Source organism: Canis aureus, chromosome X (genome assembly GCF_053574225.1).
Source record: "Canis aureus isolate CA01 chromosome X, VMU_Caureus_v.1.0, whole genome shotgun sequence".
Lineage (NCBI taxonomy): Eukaryota > Metazoa > Chordata > Mammalia > Carnivora > Canidae > Canis > Canis aureus.
This window is the reverse complement of record NC_135649.1, coordinates 108,427,143-108,448,551: the sequence shown is the minus strand read 5'-3', so window position 1 is coordinate 108,448,551 and position 21,409 is coordinate 108,427,143. Positions and strand designations below refer to the sequence as shown.

General features: G+C 37.5%; 1 protein-coding gene and 1 long non-coding RNA gene across 2 annotated transcripts; both read right to left on the bottom strand.

Annotated features, from left to right (window-relative positions):
• Positions 1 to 224: 224 nt before the first annotated feature.
• Positions 225 to 21,381, bottom strand: EIF1AX (eukaryotic translation initiation factor 1A X-linked). Its single transcript, XM_077888997.1, has 7 exons — positions 21,131 to 21,381; positions 15,427 to 15,510; positions 13,137 to 13,240; positions 12,032 to 12,082; positions 9,212 to 9,293; positions 6,833 to 6,924; positions 225 to 4,040 (listed from the first exon to the last, which is right to left on the bottom strand). The coding sequence occupies exons 1-7, from the start codon at positions 21,144 to 21,146 to the stop codon at positions 4,035 to 4,037; spliced, it is 435 nt and encodes a 144-aa protein (XP_077745123.1). The 5' UTR covers positions 21,147 to 21,381; the 3' UTR covers positions 225 to 4,034.
• On the bottom strand, positions 17,326 to 18,744 carry LOC144308465 (uncharacterized). The gene is made up of 3 exons (XR_013374933.1): positions 18,262 to 18,744; positions 17,458 to 17,565; positions 17,326 to 17,363 (listed from the first exon to the last, which is right to left on the bottom strand). It is a non-coding gene; the product is annotated as an uncharacterized LOC144308465 (long non-coding RNA).
• Positions 21,382 to 21,409: the final 28 nt, after the last annotated feature.

Sequence of the window (21,409 nt, the reverse complement as noted above, 5' to 3'; positions counted from 1 at the left end):
ATTAGAAATATTAGAAAATGTCTTCTGCACATGGTTGTAACCAAATCACTCACCTACAAAACGCAACCCCATATCTGGAGTCTGAATGTATTCATTCAAAAACAACTGTAATACAAAGTATACATTTTCCCTCAATCACAATTGGTTTTCAGAAAAGAATCATGAATATAAATTTAAACAGTTAAAAAAAATAAAACAGTTCGAAAAGAATCAACTGCATACTGTTAAAAGTTATTTCATATTTTATTTTCTAATTGTAATAGTTTGCATCCAATTTTTTGTACATAAGTCCAAATGATGGGACTTTTTCTTACATAAGTCCAAACCTCCAAATCAGTCAGTACTAATTAGCTGTCATAAATCTATACATAGTAAAAGGACTCATTAGACTAAATAATGAAATGACCAGAACTATCAATAACTATAAACGTTCTCTAAAGAAATATAGAGTAGTTGGTATTTTGCAAAACATCCATCTTTAAGCAATTTAGAGACTTCTGTTAGTCTTATGCTGAATTAAATGAGGATGGTAGCATTTATTTTAAATATTGTATCAACATGAATATATGAATATATATATTCTACAAGTTTCTTTTATTATAGGAACCAAAGACTGCAAGTGAAAGAAATGGTAAATAGAGAATATAAAAGATGTGCTTATTTAATCTTCTACAGTCCTGGATACCAAGTGAAAAGCGGCAGACACTGCTCTAGGTGCATTACACATATGGACACATAATTAGTCCTCCCACAAATTTTGCAGGTACTGTTCTCATCATCCCCATCTTACAGGTGAGGAGCCTGAAACTCACAAGTGTGGGAAGGTGCCTATGGTCACTTGCAGGTAAAGGGTAGAGTGGGGGTTAGGGCACAGGCCTCGTGACCCCAGGGCTCATGCTCTTCACTCTATCACACTGACTCTTAAGTACACAGCAGCTGGGGGGAAGAAAGGATTGACCCACTCCAGTACTCTCCAAATTCCTTGGTTTACTCTGTACCTGAGAAGTTAGTGTCTTAACGCAGCTGTAGTGAGACTAAAGATTTTGTTCTCTGCTGACTAGGAAGAAATGAGTATAAAAAGAATGACAGTTTAAGATAAATCAAAAACACAAATGTGGTATGTAAAAGTTCATGGGAATCCAAACAGTATAAGTGAAACTTCCTCTTGCTAAGCAGGATAAAGATCTAAATGTCTCCTACCAATACAGATCTTTATAAAATTGTTATGATAGGTAACATAAAGAACCTCACTTTCATTCTGATACTTTAACTGTCAAGCTACAGTTAATACTGGATTATTTTAAAATCTGTAAACAATACAAATAAAGTATAAATCCAGCTAGATATTTTTATTTCAAACATGCTTTTACCTACTTGATTACTCTGAAGTCAACACTGACAGCAGTTTATATCTACTAAAGATGTTCTTCACCATCCTATAATTTAATATTTATACAAGATAGATGAGATTAAGTTAAACTACAAGTTACAAGGAGTTTTGTAACCAACTATGTTCACAGCCATGATTCTGTAGATGTGGTGAGTAAACCAACGGCCATTCCTTAATAAAATACAAGAATTTTTATCATGCATAGTTTACAGGATCCTTAAGAGGTGGTCTCTTAAGAGGCTGGATGTTTAAAACAGATTCAACAGTCAAGCAATTAAGTTTTGGCAAATCTTTTTTCACACAAATACTTGGTTTGGTTGTTGAGCCACCATATGTACTCTAACTGGAAGCAGAATCAACACTGCATGAAAAATGCAAGCCCATCAAATTAATTAGTAATAATTATTATACCCACTTAGCAGGAAGAACCATTATTCTTGGATTTCAAACATTTTATTGTCTTTCAGGGCATACCTTATAGCATTGTGTTACGGGAATCAAAGAGTATATATAACCAACCCCCCACCCAACCAAAAACAAAACAAAAAAAAACAACCAAACTCAAAAAAAACAACACACGTACACATACCAAAAAACAAAACAAAAAACCCAACTAAGGACCACTTCCATTCCTCATTTGAAATATAATCAATAAATTTTCACATTAAAGACAAGTTAGTAAAACAATCCCTCCAAGTAGTGTTGCATAGGACCTAGAATTTTACCATTTTATAATCATGATTTGAGATTTTCCAGGATGCAATGGCACTAGATTGAGCTGTTACTACCTAGGCAAGGAAAAAAAATATCACTAACACACACGGATAGGGGTCATAGCTGTAATTTTAAGAATCTTCAGATGAACCATATTTGTTAGAGGAGATAAGTAGAAAAACTAACATGAGTTGTACCATCACTACCATGAACTGTACCACAAATGCAGAGTTACAACTTTCTTGGTAAAATAACACAGAAAAAGGATCTATATATACACCACAAATTTGGCCACTTTTCGTACAGAAGCCTAAATATCTTAGGAAGTTTAGATTTTGATGAAGATAATCATTAAGTTGATTCTTCAAGACTAGTTTCTTACAAGTATTAAAAACCAGCCCATGGTCTCAGGCTCATTCCATCTAGGTAAGCATTCAGAATTCCACAGAGTAAGAAATACAAATTCCAACTGTCTACTCATTTCTATTCTTTGATTTAATAATGTTTTATAGTACCTCAGATTCTGATTCCAGTTTGCACACTAAGGAATAAACATGAGATTAGAGAAGATGTGCTTATGTTTTGAAGCCACATGAAGGTTTATTTCCCTTTGGAGTACTTTCATCATTGAAAACATCTCTGGAGACCAGTTGAATAAAAGCTTCACAATCTAAATGATGGATCTCTTCTTTCAAAGTTGCATAAGATTTCAATGTGGCTAGTATGGTCTAAATAGCCCAGCCCTTAATTTCATCTCAGTAGAGTTGAGAACAAAAACTAAATAAGGGAAAATCCAAATTCCCAATAAAATACAAACAAAACAAATCTTTACACACAATAAAATACATCCTAAGCACAAAGTAAGGGTATAATATACTCTGCAGCATGACATTGTCTTTATTGTATTTCTCAGCTGTAGCTCTTCCATTTAGAAATGAGAAACCATCTTTTCAGTAAACTGTTATTCCCTCCTCTTTTCCCAGCTTAGGGATAGTTTGAAAAAGGCTTAATTTGTACAGTTTTTAGGAAATTAAATTTTCATTTATATATAATTTAAGTGTTTATAAAGCACTCAAAATTGTAGCTTATATGTTTATGACTTCTGAAATAAAATGACACTTAACAATATTTTTGTTCTTCAAAAATATTCTACATACATGCATATGATCAAAACAATCTTTTGTTTTGGGAAATTTCCTATGCACATTTAGGAAAAAAAATGACAACTATATCACTATTTCAGTTTAAGATGACTGGGTGCCACCTACTGTTCAATTCTTGTAACTACTAACCTTACAAATTAAAAATTGCTAGTAAAACCCAGGTTCTAAAACTTACATTTTGGAAATGCATTTTTGTTGATACATTTATAGTGGCAAAATAATATCATGAAAAGAATGTACATGATATCAAAATTAGTACAAAAATAGCCACATGCTACTTAAATATGAAAAGCAGACCTAATCATTTTTTACCTCAAATGCAGATTTCTGCCGCCTCAATTTGTATCAAAATCTCAAGGGAACATTTAAGTAACTGGAATATACAGAAAATCACTGTACAGTCAACAGGCCAAAGTTAGGGCTTAGTCATAATCCATGAGTGTAGGGTAAATGGTTTATTCAGAACATTCACTTAATGGAAAATGGTCAAAGTAGGAAAGGCAGTAATGCATTTCCCCCTTCCTTTTAAAAACAGTCGATGTAGTTTTTTACCCATAAGCTCCAATACATCAAAAGAAAAAAGGGGGCTTAACATTTCACTTAAGAGAATTCGGTTTTTAAAGAAATACCTTAGAAACAAATCAATCTGCTTTAACAAATTGCACTCATGCTAATGAAATTTTAATCTTCTTTAACAGGTCACAGCCAAAATCCAAATTGTTGGAACAATCCTCAGAGAAATTGGAATGTAAAATGTTGAATTCAATTTAGATCTGGAAGGGAAAAGAATATCAAATCAAACAAAAGAATTCTTATATTCCAGCAGTCTACCGCATAAAGGAGGCTTGCAAACCTTAAGGCTATCTTTGAAGAGGAAATTCTATACACCGAGTTTTTCTCAATTAGTTTGTTGCCAGTAAAATCTTTACAACCTCCTTCAAAATGTCACGTTATGCAAAATATTTTTTATTTATTTTTTATGCAAAATATTCTTAATAAAGTTTAGTGTTTCTTCCCTTTTGTGTTAGTGATGAGAGATTTTGTATTCTAGGGTGGGAGCAGACACAAAGGAGTATTATTAGAGAAAGAGCCCAAGTATGACAATGACCAAATTCTCCTCTCAACCTGGTTATAGGAAAGAAGGCTAGCATACCTATAAGCCATCTGGAGAAATGTCCAGAAAAAGTTCTCAGGTGATAAACAAGGCAACCCTTGCAAAATGTTGAAGATAACTCAAATTCCTTTAGTATCCACCATCTTTTACCATGTCTTTCCCTGAGAGCTTACTGGGTCCAGTTCAAGGAATCACTGGCACAGATTCACAAGTTTTTTCTTAGAGAATCTTAACCCTATCTAGATCCTCAACCTATCACCTCTGTGTATGTGGCTTCATTTTCAAATGTGTACTCTGGTTAGGTTCTTAATTTCCAACAGAGGCCTTCTAATCCAGCTCCAAAAATGTTTGGCTTGCCCCTTAATTTACAACACAATTCCATGTCAGGTCTGGTCACTGAGTATAATCGATAAATCTACTGTCAAAGTATCATTAACAATTCAGAAAAAAAAAAAAAAAAAAAAAACAATTCAGTCACAAGAATTCTGTGGCTCAGGGTCTCTAAAGGGAAGTACATTTAAAAAATGTGTTTGGGCAGCTCCGGTGGCGCAGCGGTTTAGCGCCGCCTGCAGCCCAGGGCATGATCCTGGAGACGCTGGATGAGTCCCACGTCAGGCTCTCTGCATGGAGCCTGCTTTTCTCTCTGCCCCTCTCTCTGTCTCTATAAATAAATAAAATCTTAAAAAAATGTTTATATAAAAATTCATAAATGCATATACGCATGGAGGATATGTACTCAAATCCTTAATTCATCCTGAGTATTCACTCATTCATTCATTCATTTATGATAGAGAGAGAGAGAGAGAGGCAGAGACACAGGAGGAGGGAGAAGCAGGCTCCATGCCAGGAGCTCGACGTGGGACTCCATCCCAGGACTCCAGGATCGCGCCCTGGGCCAAAGGCAGGTGCTAAACCACTAAGGCACCCAGGGATCCCCCATCCTGAGTATTCTAAATGGTCTTAAGATGCATCAAAATATAAGATGAATTAATGGGTAAAGATATAAGAAGATATGTGATAAATCAGGTATAAAAAATGTTAATGATCGAATTCTGGTAGTGGGGATCACTTGTGATGTCTAACTCAAATTTTCCCAAGATGAACCTTTGTGTTTTTGAAAGGCTCCAGTAATTGTGTTGCAGTCTTAGGAACAATTGCCCCAGGTACACTAAAATTTCATCTTTGAATCAAACCAAACATTAGCAAAATTATTTTTACGTTTATATACACAGGTGGGTTCTGAACTTTATTTTTTAAGGAGTTGAAAAAAAGAGACCAAACTGGATTTATGAGTAACTTATAATACTACCCCAATTATTTAATAAGTTTATATTGCCAAAAACTAAGTATGAATTTCATTTATGTTAACAAAAAAGGGCATTTACTCTTGTGAGCATAACTGCTTCACCTTTCAGAAAAATAATACATTTTCCTAAAACACCAACTCTAAACCAAGAGTTTGTCAACACTGCATATCCAACAGCTAAAAGAACATAATTGGCAAAAGGTCTCAATTTTAAACATTTAGATAAAGACCACATATGTGGGGAAGGGGCAGAAGGAGGAGAAGGAGTTTTAAGCATACTCTACCCCAAGCGCAGAGCCTGATTCTCATGACCCTAAGATCACAACCTGAGCTGAAATCAAGAGTCAGATGCTCAACCGATTGAATCGCCCAGGCACCCCTGGAATTACAACATATATTATTAGAAGCCTGGGGGGGGGGGAGGAAGAAGCCTCGTTGGGCAGCCTGGGTGGCTCAGTGGTTTAGCACCGCCTTCGGCCCGGGGTGTGGTCCTGGGGACCCAGGATTGAGTCCCACGTTGGGCTCCCTGCATGGAGCCTGCTTCTCCCTCTGCCTCTCCATCTCTCTGTGTCTCTCATGAATAAATAAATAAAATCTTTAAAATAACTAAATAAAAACCTTATTACAATGGAGACCTTTTGGGGCATATGGGTGGCTCAGTCAAGTGTCCAACTCTTGGTTTTGGCTCAGGTTTGTAGGATCGAGCCCCACGTTGGGCTTCACGCATAGGGCAGAGTCTGCTTGGGATCCTCTCTCTCTTTCTCTGCAACCCCCCTGTCCCTCCCCACCACATGCTCTCTAAAATAAATAAATAAAATCTTTTGAGAAGATCTTCTATTTCTTAAAACTGTTGGCTAAATTTCAAAATATTTCTCTCTCCAGACACTCTTAAACAAGTTATGATTCCAACGCTAGCATTCATATCGCCAAAGCAAATACTGATCTTTTCTGGAAGAAATGTTGAAAAGATTATAAGAATTCCCAAAGTATAATAGTTTGACTAGTTGTCTTCTCAATAATACGGCCAAGTCTTGAAATATACTCTATTCAACATTTTTAGTTTAAAGGAAGATAGGAAAAAGAGCTGGTTTCTCTGTGGATAATTCAGAAACCAAAGTTGGAAAATGCAAGATCCATCTACTCACATCATCAATGTCTTCATCATCGTCTCCAATGTCATCAAACTGAATTTCATCGTCATCTCCAGGACCAAATGTATCAGTTTCATTGATTTTAGCTAAAGAAACAATAACAAATATGCTCATATAACCAAGATGATATTAAAATGAGCGTCTGCTAAAAGAAGTGGTCTGATACCAAATGTTGAACTCTAAGACTCTTATGAGTCAAACTTCTATCCATTCAAGTAGAGCTGACATATACATTAGTTTTCAAGTGCACAACATAGTTGATAATTATACATATACACTATAAGCTCACCAGAATAAGCAGTTACCATCTGTCACCACACGAAGTTATTACAATATTACTGACTATATTCCCCATGCTGCACTTTTCAGGCATGACTTTAGAATTGACACTATTTCTTAATCCCCTTCATCTATTTCACCTACTCCCCAACCCTCCAGCAACCACTAGTTTATGTTCTCTAGGAGTCTATTTCTCTCTTGTTTGTTCATTTGTTTTTTTAGATGCCACATGTAAGTGAAACCATTATGGTATTTGTCTCTGATTTATTTCACTTGGCATAATACCTTCTAGATCAATCCATGTTACTGCAAATGGCAAGATTTCCTTTGTTTTTATGTCTGAGTAATATTCCATTGTGTATCAATTACATGTTCTTTATGCATTATCTATCAGTGGACACTTCGATTGTTTCTGTACCTTGGCTACTGTAAATAATGCTCAATAGGGGTACATACATCTTTTCAATAAGTGTTTTTGTTTTCTTTGGGTAAATAACCAGTAGTGGAATTACCAGATTGAATGGTATTTTTGACTTTTTGAGGAACCTCCAGTTTTCTACACTGGCTATACCAGTTTGTATTTCTACCAATAGTGCACAAAGGTTCCTTTTCTCTTTTTGATACTAGCTATTCTGGACTGGTGTGAGGGGATATCTCACTGTAGTTTTGATTTGCATTTTCCTGATGATTAGTGATGCTAAGCTATCTTTTCATAGGTCTGTTGGCCATTTGTATGTCTTCTGTGTAAAGTGTCTATTCAGGTCCTCTGCCCATTTTTAATTGGATTATACAGCAGGTTTTTTAGGCATTAAATCGTAGGAGTTCTGTATATATTTTGGTTATTAACCATTTATCAGATTTATCATTTGTAAGTATTTTCTTCCATCCAATAGGTTGCCGCTTTGTTTTGTTGGTTCCCTTCACTATGCAAAAGCATTTTGTTTGATATAGTCCCAACTATTTATTTCAGAAAGATATTTTTAGTAAGGCAGGATCCAGTTACACAAATTCTGAAACTATACAACTTCCAGCTGTGCCTAAAAAAAATGGTTAGACTTACCAGTCACCAGACTCATCAATCAGAAAATTTAGTCAGAAGCAATGAAAATGAACTGAGAGGTGCTGGTCTTATTCCCCAATATACTAGCATTTTCTGGACTGAAAATGTCAAGTAAATAACTTAGCAGGATTTTCATGCTGAAGTAAAATTATATTGTTTTCAGAATAATATGCAAGACCCAAAACAAAAAAACACTACAAAACAAAACCACCAAATGGAAAAGGTAGGTTTACAAAATAGTATGTAGAGTACATTCCCCCTTTGGTGAGGTTATGAAAGACTTTTAAGTTTTCCACATGGGCAGCCTAGGTGGCTCAGTGGTTTAGCGCCAACTTCGGCCCAGGGCGTGATCCTAGAGACCTGGGACTGAGTCCCACATCGGGTTCCCTGCATGGAGCCTGCTTCTCCCTCTCTCTCTCATGAATAAATAAATAAAATCTTTAAAAAAAAAAAGAAAAATTGAAAACCGACTTTAAAAAATTCAACAGTACCTACTATCCTTGCTTCACATTTAAGTAGATGAACACTGACAATCTTGAGAAAGTTACTGTAAAATACTGAACAAAATTATTCCTTTGGTATTATGCAGAAGTTCAGAGTTTATAAAATATAACTCCACACCAGAAAACATATTTATTAAGGACAGAATCCCAGTAACTTTTTTCTTAAGGTAGTCAGTATTATGAAGTATAAATAGGCATATTTAAAACAAACCATGTGGGGATCCCTGGGTGGCTCAGCGGTTTGGTGCCTGCCTTTGGCCCAGGGTGTGATCCTGGAGACCCAGGATTGAGTCCCACATCAGGCTCCCCGCAAGGAGCCTGCTTCTCCCTCTGCCTGTGTCTCTGCCTCTCTCTTGCTCTCTCTCATGAATAAATAAAAAATTAATTAATTAATTAAAACAAATAAATAAATAAATAAAAACCATGTAAGCAAAAAAGTAAAACCCACAAAATTCTACCAAAATCCTTTTATCTAAATAACACCAAGTACTAACACCTTATGACAGGTTAATAAAACAACTCAGACATTACCATGCTCTGGAAGCTCGCCATAAGCCTTCAGACTTCTAGCTTCATCTGCATTGTATTTTAAAATTACATCGGCTTTATTATCCTGAAAGAGACCATTAACTTTTAGAACTAATTATGCCAAAATATTATCCATTATTTCACAAATTATTTTAAAACTGGATAAAAAAAATCAAATTTCCCTGTTGTTACATACTTTTTTTCACATTTTAAAGTTTTTTCCTACCCAGTGCACTTGTCATGATCACTGGGTGATGTATGGAATTGCTGAATGACTATACAGTTAATTATACTGGAATTAAAATTTTAAAAATAATTATTAGGGGGCACCTGGATGGCTCAGTTGGCTAGGCTTCTGACTTCTCCTTGGGTCATTCATTATCTCAGGGTCCTGGTATGGGGACCTGCATCAGGCTCCCCACCCAGTGGGGAGTCTGTTTCTCCCTCTCCTTCCCCTTCTGACCCTCACTTTGCTTGTGTGCTCTCTCAAATAGATAAAATCTTAAAAAAAAAAAAAGCCCCTTTAAAATGTAAACTTATCTCCTACCTTCTAAAGAACATCCTCAGGATTATAGTATGAAGCTACATAAATGAATAATGATCAACAAGCTTAAGGAAGATATTTACAGATCTCACTTTAACAAGAGCAGAACTGTGCAAACCCAATCTTTTAGGTTATTTACTATTATGTTTTGATTAGAAGTCTTTTGAAATACAAAAATTCTCTGGAACCATAATTTACAGGATTAAACAGTCTAAAACTAAGATTGCGGGGGCACCTGGGTGGCTCAGTCAGTTAAGCGTCTGCTGTCAGTCCAGGTCAATGGAGCCCTATGTCGGGCTCTCTGCTCAGCAAGGAGTCTGCTTCTCCCCTTCTCCCTCTCGCTCAAATAAATAAATCTTAAAAACAAAACAACCACCAGAAACTGTGTAATAACCTAAGGAAATTAATATACATTTCCATGAATCAGTGGTTCATAGAATATGAACTGAATGGAATGTCCAGTGGAGTCTTTACATTTCCAGAAGATATGTTAGTAGAAGTGGAGTGAAGCTCATGAATTTGTATTTTTAAAAGCTTTTTAAGTGTTTCTGATGCAAATGTACCACTGAAAACTACTGTCATAGATTGTTCACATTTTCCCATTGGAAAAGAATCTGACTCAGTTAAGGAAGAAGTGTTGAAGTTGGTTGTTTCAACTTCAAAAGGTTCTTTGGACCTAAAAGCAGGTCCTAATGGCTATGAAAACAATCACTGATGCAAAGGCAGTGTGATTCAAACCAGGAATTCTTGAACTATGTTTATAGACGCTCAAAGGGAAACTGTTAAAATGTATATTCCAATTTAGGAAGACTGGGGTGGGGTCAAAAAACCTGCAATTCTAACAAGTCCCCAAAAGCCATGATGCCACTGGTCCCTGGACCATGCTTTAAGTGGCAGAGGTAGAGAAGGTGGTTTTTGGGAGTTTAATAATCAGACAAGGATGGTCTTGGCTATCATTTTATAGTCAGTATGTTTTATCTTTTCAAACTTTGGTTTCTTTATTCTGTCAAACAGAATTATTCTTCCTACTTTTGGGGTTATTTTTAAGATCAAAAGAAGAAAATGGACATTAAAATGGTGTTTTATTAGAGAATGCAGGCTTGTGGGGGAGGGGATGGGGACACAAAGAGAGCAAGAATCTTAAGCAGGCTCCATGCCCAGCAAGGAGGGCTCAATCTCATGACTCTGACATCATGACCTGAGCCAAAATCAAGAGTCAGATGCTTAAATGACTGAGCCACCCAGGCATCCAAAAATGGTATGAATTAAAGCAAGCTTTTCTACCTCACCACTATTGATATTTTGGGCTAGGTAATTCTTTGTTGTAGGGACTATCCTGTGCAAGGCAGAATATTTGACATCACCCCTGGTCTCTATCCATTATATGCCAACAACACTGCCTCCCTCAGTTGTGACAACCAGAAATATCTCAGATACTGTCAAATGGCCCCTGGAGGAAAAAATTCACTCATGGTTAAAAAACAATGATTTAGAATAAAGATCTTAGTTCTTTATTCTGGAATATATATTTTAAAAAATCGAAGCAGGATCAAGGTTATAAAAATAGAAACGTCACTCACAATATATGATGATGAGTTCCAATAGGCAGAAAAGCATTCAAATGAACTACACAGACCCAAAATGAGTAGTCTCCAGGTTGAGATCATGAAGGGCAACTACCATTTTTTCCTCTAAATGCTCATCCAAATTTAGGGCACATACTTCTATCATGGTTTGTATTGTAATTACTAGTGTGCCTGTCATTCTTTTCACTACCAGGCATTCTCTGGGATGGCAGCTTGACTCATTCAGTTGTATCCACCACAGTAACAGTCTCCAGATTTTGATTTCAACACGTATAAATTAAAAAGAAAAGAAAAATTTCCACAGAGGTCCAACATAAGATTAAATTTTTATTTTGACAAATAAGAACACAAACAAAACAACCACTATGTAACATTACTCATTCCAAAAAACTCAACTTTTTAAATACCAAAAAAAGGAAAAAGGGCCATTTAGCTTCATGAAAAATTCACGTTGTTATTTTATCCAGAGTGGAAACGTGGACTCCCCAGAATGGCCATTTGGGAATCATGATGCCTAGGGTACCTAGCACAACACCTAAAAAATACCTGGCCCTTAAGAAATGTTTGTGGACACACTTGTGAGCAGCATATTGGGGTGGAACTGGTCGAATATGGTCATGACTTAACTTCTAAACATTAATGGCTCACTGAAATTCAATCACATAAATGGGGAAAAAAAAATTTTTTTTTTACCTGGTAGTCTCGGAGACCAACCAATATAATGTCTGAGGTATTTATCCAAACCTATGAAAGAAAAGTCAATGCATGTCATATTTAAAAATAAAGAATCAAAGCAACACTGCGTCAGTCTTTCCATAAAATACTATTCACCCAACTGTGGATGAAGTACCTATATTTAGAATTAGGGGAAAAAAACTACAGTAAGCAGCTGAGCATGTTTCAAATCTTGTATAATTTGAGATATTAAAAAAAAATAACACTCTTATTTAACTACTTGACATTTTATTAATTCCAGAAGAATGATTAGAAATTAGTAAGGAATTTTTAATAGTGAATTACTCCAAGTGGTTAGTTGTCCATCCATTACATGTGAGAATACAAAGTTAGAAATGTATTTCTAATAAATGCTTTTATTTCCTTCCCTCTCTTCCTTCCACCAACCCACATACACAAAGCTAGCAAAACTCCTTTATAGTTTGGAAACGAGATTAAAAAAATACCCATAAAATCAGACTTGGAAGGACTTTTACCCAACTTGATTAATATATCTGCCTCAACACCCACTGTGATAGGAAATTAAGCATTCCTTTCCAACATTCCTTTCCAACCTGGCCCACTCAGAAAATTGAGTATCACCAGAATACTTAATATAATTCATATTCAATTTTTCTTAACACTCTTTACAACTATTTCCCCTACCCTCAAACCAGTATCCAAACATGGGCCACTTACCCCTTTAACATTAGGTCTCTTTCATCTCCATTCAACTGGAATAGTTTCCCTCTCCCCCGCAAGATCACTAACATTGTATTAAAAGCCAGGCCATTTGTTTTGCCTGTCTCCCTCAATTTGGATTTGCTGATTGTTTCTTCATAACTAGATTCAGGTTAAACATTCTGAGCAGAAACATAGGTGATACAAATGGTGTCTTTAAATGGAAATGGAATCCATACAGTTACCATTAAGGAGTTTGTGGCTTTCATTTATCATAGGCAAGTCACTGTTTTACTGAAATCTTTGGGGAACTTACAAAAATGAGGTCCTTGATCCATAAAAACTATAGAGCCATTTCCCTCCCTTAATCACAATTTTAAGTAAAACAAATTTCCACACCTACCTTTTTTCTCAATTTCCCTCTGATGTGACATAACCTCTTTACACCATCAAAGCACATTGCTTCTAATCGTCCATTTCCCAACATTTTGATTACTTGAGCATACTCTGGAGGAAGGAAAAAGAAGTATTCAGGATACTGTTCAACTTTTCAAAACAGCAACTTAAAAGTCCACATAAAATGGACTAGAACAGGGGCCCCTGGGTGGCCCAGTCTGATGCTTGGTTTTGGCGTTGGTCATGATCTCAGTTTTGGGATCAATCCCTGAGTCGGACTCCATGCTCTCAGCAGACTCTGCTTCAGATTCTCTCTCCCTCTGCCTCTGCCCCTGCCCCTCCCCTCTGCTCTCTAAGATAAATAAATCTAAAAACAAAACAAAACTGACTAGAACACATAGGTATACTGGTTAGGAATAAATATATATAGTAAAATAAATACAAAAGGGTAATAAACACCAAGCTAGTTAATGGCAGAGCCAGAATCTAGACTCCATAATGCCATTTCTATAACAAGCTATCTCTGCTATCAGAAATGCTTTAACAACTCATTTTGAATAAGCAGAAGGACTACTATCTTCATAACTATATGCTTTATTTTTGGAGACCTAGGTGGCATGTCCCAAAATGTACATTAAACCTCATCAATCTCCCACATTTGGATTGTTTCCAGATTTTGGATCTCCTGTCCCTCAGATCCTTTAGAGGCTAATCTCAGCACAATTTTTGGTATATTTGGCAAACAAATAGCTTAATGTTAATAATGTCTTTGTTATACTAGAAGTCATTATTCTACGGAGAGAATATCCACTGATTTGTAAATACACTAAGACCTAACTTTGAAAGGCCTCTGAAATGCTGAAGTGACTTGCTCAGACTAAGGCTAAGAAACGAAAAGGTCTTTTAGCCACAAAACATGGTTCATTTTAAGCAGCTTACATATACACAGCCATAAATAAAACCACTAAAATTCTAATAAAAAGACAAAAAAAAGGGGATCCCTGGGTGGCTCAGCAGTTTAGCACCTGCCTTTGGCCCAGGGCGTGGTCCTAGAGTCCCAGGATCAAGTCCCATAATCAGGTTCCCTGCATGGAGCCTGCTTCTCCCTCTGCCTGTGTCTCTGCTTCTCTCTCTCTCATGAATAAATAAAATCTTAAAAAAAAAAAAAAAAAAAAAAAAGACAAAAAATGTTGTTTGTTGAAATATGCTGGAAATTACTGGGTTACTGGGATAACTGGAAAACTTCAAAAATATATACTAGATATATAATATAGTCATGTTAAATTATCTAAGTGTGATAATTCTATTGTGATTATGTAAGAGTATATATAGTTAAGAAGCATAATGCAGCAGGTATGGTAAACGTAAGTCTCATGTTTGTAACTAACTTTAAAATGTTCAAGAAACACGCACATCAAGGGCTTAAGGGAGTTCATTGTACTAATACTATGACTTTTCCAAAGGTTTGACATTGCTAAAAAAAAATTGCTCAAAAATATGGGAAACTAGTGTTATGCATCTTAGCTTATAAAGGTCAATTGTTCACTTTCACTGTATTCTGTATCCTGAAATTATATGCTAATAGCACTGGAGAAGTGAGGGAAAGACTTCTAATTAACCCCTTAAATATCCATATTCTAATGAAAAGGTCTGCTAAATTACGCAATTGTTAACCATAGCTTTTGAGGCTTAGTTCCCTATGAACCGTATAATGGATTTTTAGTTATGAGTGTTCATGGAAAACAATGAAACCCAGACGTTTACAGAAATGCCTCCAACCCTCACTGCACAGAGGATACCAGGGAATGATGAGACGCTCTCTAGAGAGGTGTGGAGGGCTGAGGAGCAGAAGGGCAAAGAGGGGCACAGGAGGTCATCGCTCAGGGTTATGAATAGTTCTTTCATATTTAGACACTGAAATGGTTTTCTTTTTTCTTTTTTTTTTTTTTAAGATTTATTTATTTATTTATTCATGAGAGGCGCAGACTCCATGCAGGGAGCCTGACATGGGACTCAATCCTGGGTCTCCAGGATCACACCCTGGGCTGAAGGCAGCAGCGCCAAACCTCCAAGCCACCTGGGCTGCCTGAAATTCCGTTTTCTAAAAATTATTTGATTGGGGCGAGGGGCCACAAGCAGGAGCAGTGGCAGGCAGAGGGAGAACAAGCAAGCTGCCTGCTGAGCAGGGAGCCCAACATGGTTCTTGATCCCAAGACCCATCCATATTGAAAAAAAGGAAACTAAAAAAGAAAAAAGAAAAAACTATTACTAAAAAAAGTCCTCACAAAAATGCTTACCTTGTCCGTCTTCTTTGAACACCAGCTCTCTTTTTTCAGATTCATTCTCATTCTTACCTCTGCGTCTATTTTTACCTCCTTTACCTGATGGTTTTAAGGAAGAAGACATTAATTATCTATACAGTAGTATTAAAGAAATAAATGACTCGCAATACACTTTTAAAAAATCATTTTAATTTAAAAACTTATCTAATGTGGTCACACAATCGTATTAAACTTACAATTTCCAATCATATTAAACACATCATTCCCTTACCCTTCTTGGAAATTCCTTTTGGGTTATCTCTGACATAAAACACAAACCAGCCAAAAACAGGTATTATATAAAATTATATAGATCCCTGAGGACATCTGCATTCAATGATCAAAATTCCTGAACTACAATGGCCACTTGATTGAGCACAGTGCTCAGTGAACCCCTCCTTTACAGTGGCCCACAAGGGCCAAGGTGGGAGATATAATGGTTACTGATAAATTTCTGAATAAATAAGCCCCCTCTTTTACCCGATGTCCCCATGAAAAGTTTAAGTAGGATGACTTGGGGCAAGAGGTGGTAAAGTTACAGCTCCTGGAATGGGATATATTGATTTTGTGGTAGAGGGAGAACAACTCTGGCTTCTTTGAGAGTTTGAATTTTATCTTAAAGCTGCAGGAAATATTCACTGAGCAAAGTATTTGAAGTTAAGAACACAAGGCACTAATTCCTGAACTTGGAAGCAACCAAGATGTCTTCAGTAGGTGAATGAATAAACTGATTCATCTACACAATGGAATATTACTCAGCAGTAAAAAGAAATGAGCTATGGAGATCCCAAAAGATCTGAAAAGAACCTTAAATGCAAACTGTTAAGGGAAAGAAGGAACCTATAAAGGCTGAATAGTATAATTCCAACTATGTAACATTTTGAAAAAGGCAAAACTATACAAACAGCAAAAAAAAAAAAAAAAAAAAAAAAAAAATCAGTAGTTGCCATGAGTTGGGGAGGAGAGGGCAGAGGAGTATGTGGAACACAGAAGATCTTCAGGGCAGTGAAATTATTCTGTATGCTATTGTAATGGTGGATACATGTCATTATACATATATCAAAACCCACACAGTGAACATAAAGAAGGAACCTTAAAGTAATCTATGAACTTGTTAGTAATACTAGATGTATACTGGCTCCTGTAAAATGTTAACATGCTGGGGTAATATGAGAATTCTACCTTCTGCTCATTTCTCTACAAATGTAAAACTAATCAAAAAAACAAAGGCCGGGGCAGCTGGGTGGCTCAGTTGGCCAGTCTGCCTTGGTTCAGGTCATGATCTCCAGGTCCTGGGACAGAGCTCCACGATGGGCTCTCCACTCAGCAGTGACTCTGCTTCCTCCCCGCCCTCACCATGTGCACTCTCTTTAAATAAATAAAATCTTAAAAAGAAAAGACCTGTCAATCAACGGCAATGTGTAGACCAAGTCTGGATACTCATTTGGTGTGGATGGTGCTGGTTCAAGTTTAGCTGTGAATTGATAGTGTCTGGAGCCAGGAGATGAGTATCTGAAGGTTCATTATACTAGCCTACTTTTGTATATATTCAAAATTCTTTATAATGTAGTTTTAAAAATGAATACAGCAAGATGAAGGGTATAAAGCTACCATTGGTGTAAAAAAGAAAAATGCAGGGGTGCCTGGGTGGCTCAGTCAGTTGTGTCCGACCCTTGGTTTCAGCTTAGGTCATGATCTCAGGGTTGTGAGATTAAGCAGCCCCGTGTGTTGGTGGAGCCTGCTTAAGATTCTCTCTCTCCCTCTGCCCCTCCTCGTCCCTGCTTTTGTGGATTTCTTAAAAAAGAAAAAACAAAAAACAAAAAAAAAGGAGAAGATAGATGCATTTTCATATTTGCTTATATATACATAAATACCTCTGGGACAGCATATTCAAAAAAATTAACAATGATCACCTGTGAGAAGGAGAACTGGTTAGCTATGGGACATGTTTAGGAAAGAGATTACACTTTTCATACTTTTTGATATTTGAATTGTAAATGTACTTACTATCCAAAAATTTTTAAAAAATACTTCAACAAAAAACCAGAGGGATATGATGCTTTGGGTGGGAAACTGGTCATTGTCCTTTACACATGCACAATGAAGCAGGCGAGCCTAGCCACGAAAAGGAAGAGACAATCAATCAGGAGGAATATTTCTAAGATGGAAACAAGAAAATTAGGACCAGGCAGAGGGAGGGAGAAGGAAAGGATAAAAGGAACTTTCACAAAAACCTCTCAGGATCTGTTATAGACTATGTAAAGTGAAGGAGTTAGAACAGAAGATCGAAATACCTCTATGTTCCCTCTCCCTCCTCTTTTTCACACTTTAAAACGACACTACTAATCATTTCCCAACTTTTTCTGACTTTTAAAGGGCCACTTGCACTATTCTTGACTTTCACCAGCCACCCTCCCCCATTATGCCTATTCCTCTAGTTTCATGAATTCCAATTTCCCACCTGCTAACCCACTTTCTAAAGAAATTAATTTTTCTCTCACCTATCACTTATATGCTACTAATTTTACATTTAAGCCCACTATTTCAACTAAGCATTGGTCTATTTCTAATGACTCCAGTGAGTAGGTTACTGTCCTCTCAAGCTTGATTTTACTAAAAAAAACCTTTTTTTTTTTTTAAACAAAGCTGGTCTTAAATCAACACCCTTGTTTGTTAGTGGCAACACAATCACCTTAAATATAGATCTCTCAAACTATAAACATACCTATCTACCTCTTAAACACACCTATATTTTCTTCCATTATCTTATGCTTTAATTGAAGTAGAGGTCTCACTGTCCCAGTAACTCACCTGTAACAAGCCTATGCCTATGAGATAGGTACTATTTTGTCTTCATTTCCCAAGAGATAATAGTCTTTAAAAGGTAAAGTGACTTATTTAAGGCTTTATCACAAGTGTGATCTGGGATTTGAAATGAGCAGTGTGACCCCACCCCAGTTAACTATACTGTTAGCCACTATACAATAAAGCCACCCATTTACTTGTCACAATCACCCCATGAAGTAAAAGGTCATTTATCTCCAGTTTACCAGGTAGTTCACTGAAGCTCAGAAAATTAACTCAACATATTTCAGTGTGGGGGGGTGAAGATCCGAACCTAATCTCTCTTTTTCTGTTCCTGGCCCTCACATTAGGTTATTTCTCCAGAGCATTGTTCCATTCCAGAACTTAAAACCACACTGGTGCCCATTTTCAAAAAGTGGAAGAAAGGCTGTATGTGGTAGTGATATTAAAAGACTCATGGGAAAAACCTAGAAGCAGCAAAAGGTTCACCACCCTAACAGAATAAAGAATACACCTAGCCACTGCAAAGACAGACACTTCAAGAATCAAGTGCAAAAAAAAAAAAAAAAAAAAAAAATCAAGTGCATTTTATCTGTCCTGGGGGCAATCTCACAATGCTTCATGCTATGGTCAAATGAGCCTCTGTAATGTCCTGACCCACGCAGAGTCCTCAGAGTTCAGTATGTGAGACATTCTTAGGGCATACCAAAACTGATTTCCTAGAAAGAGAACAGTAGCTTTGGCTCCAAGGCATTCATGCCAGTTCTTCAAACCAGAGTGAAAGCTCCATTAGAACAAGGATCCTATCAGCTTTGTTTACTGAGTTATATACCAGAGTTGGGCAATTCTTTGAAAGAATCAATCAAGGGTAGTTCACATAGTCCTAAAGAGTGGCAATTTAAAAAGTAAAGGTAGTAACTTCCTCCAAGTGCAGGAGCACCTTACCCCAAATAGTCTTCATGAGTGGACCAAAGGATATCCCTTTTCCTGAGGTAATAAAAGTATCTAGAGAATTCTAGAAGAAATAAGCTGGTAATAATCAGTTCAAAGCAAAAGTCAGTCAACACACAGTTTGTGGCAATTTATATCTTTGTGAAACCATCCCCAAAATTATATTCACAGGGCTTCTGGTTTTTCCAATGGAGAGAAACAGGCCTTTAAATGATTGTTTTAATTTTCAAGTTCAGAGTAATAGATTCCCAGGTGTTCCTTGTATTATCTATATTTTTGTATGCTGAAATATTATAGGATAACGATCCACTGATTGCCAATTTACCATAATTAACCATACCCTGATCAGTCCCCTATTTTATGGCCATGTAATGGAGTGTAACCTTAGAAGAGGCTAATGAACTAAGAAATCCTGTTCCCTGGGAACCGAAGGGGAACCTATTATTTATATGAGAGTGGAGTCAACCAAAAGGAAGGTGACTTAATCCAGCAAATATTTATTGAGCATCTACTAAGTGTCAAGTGCTAACAATTCAACGTGATTAAGACAGATATATTACTGCCCATTAGAACTTAAGAGTCTAGTGAAGGAATTGGAAATCTCATCACTAGAAAAAAAGGTAAGAATAAGTTACTTACTGAGGTGATCCAATTACCATCTAAAAGAAAATAAAAGATTGGACAGGCTACAAGAAAACTGACTTTTAGAAATAGATTTCACTCAGAATAATTAGAGTAAAATGCTACAAAAAGGACCTGCAAGTTAGATTTCCGAAGACAATGGAGTACCCTAAGGGAACTGCACCAAATCTTGCACAGAATGGCAAAACCAAGTACCTCAGGAGATAAAATGAGTAGTGACAACTACAAAGAGGAAAGAAGGTAGAAGAATCCCTGGAGCCAGCTATGAAGTAGAGGAGAACAAAAGTAGGCCTGGATCAGGGCAGGGGTCTCAAGAATGAATAACCAAAGAAAAACTTCCTGTGAATTGTGTAATATGATCCTCTCCTGAAGGAAATACAAGGTTTCCCGGTTTCTACTGACACAATTTCTTTGAAAAATTATAAAGATACAATTTGAAAATTTATAAGCATCCCCTTCAGTCTAAAAAAAGGGGGGGGGAAAGGGTAATTTCTTAAGGATTCTTCTGCTTTGAGGTACATTAGACCTTCCATTTTGGAAATTCCACATAAATTTATTTTTGAGACGGATAATTTGTGGACGTTTAACCTCAGAATGGAGGAACTTAAAAGCTCTTTACTCCCAACACAATATAGACAAGATCTGAAGCAAAAATAGAAAACGTGGGTAAATATGGAACAAGTGTTCTGGGGATTAAAAAAAAAATAAGTTAAAGCCCATAAAGGGATGGGGAAGAGTAAATCTCTAGAAATGAACCTTAAATATGCAAATATACATCAAGGTTTCGTCCACTGCTTACAAGGAAGGAGGAGTCGTCTCAATACTCAACAACTGTCCATAAAGAAACCCATGCAGGAGTACCTGGTCCCTAGAGCGGGCATTACCCTTTGAAAGTTACTAAGTGCTTCCAGGGTGTAAGTCTCCTCGCCCAGGAAGGCCAATAGGCGCCCATTTGCGAAACCCTGGCCGCCTCGGGGAGGTCTCCCCACAGGTCCACAAAGCGCCGCGGTCAGTCTGGCGCGAATCGCGAGCAAAAGCCCACATTCTCCCGCAGGAGGCCCTACAAAAATGGCGTCGGCTCCACCCCAATGTGGCCAAAGTGGTAGCAGTAGTAACTTCCCAGCTCCTCTCCCAAGCCCCAAACCGCGTCCGTACGGTGCAGCCGCGCACAGGCACTACGGAGAGGAAGGTCACTGCGGCTTGGGAAACCCGGAAGCCGCGGTCAGGGCCGGAGAGCCCGGGTCCGAGCGGAGTCGTGGTTCCAGGGTCCGGGCGGCATTACCTTTATTCTTGGGCATGGCGGTGACGGCGGCTTCCTGGCGTTTTCGACTCCAATCTAGGGAGCGGCGGCGGCGGCGGCGGCTGCGGCTACTCCTCCGAGGGGCCCCAGGAGCGACGCGTGGGACCGCGCGGTAGCAAGCAGGCAAGAGAGGACGGGTCGCGTGCGCGGGAGAGTCTCGCGACCGAGTTCTTCCGAGATCAGCCTGCGCCCACGCTCAGCCGCAGCAAATGGCGTCGCGGCCGCTTGCGTCGCTTTTCCCCGCCTCCCAACGCCGGCGGG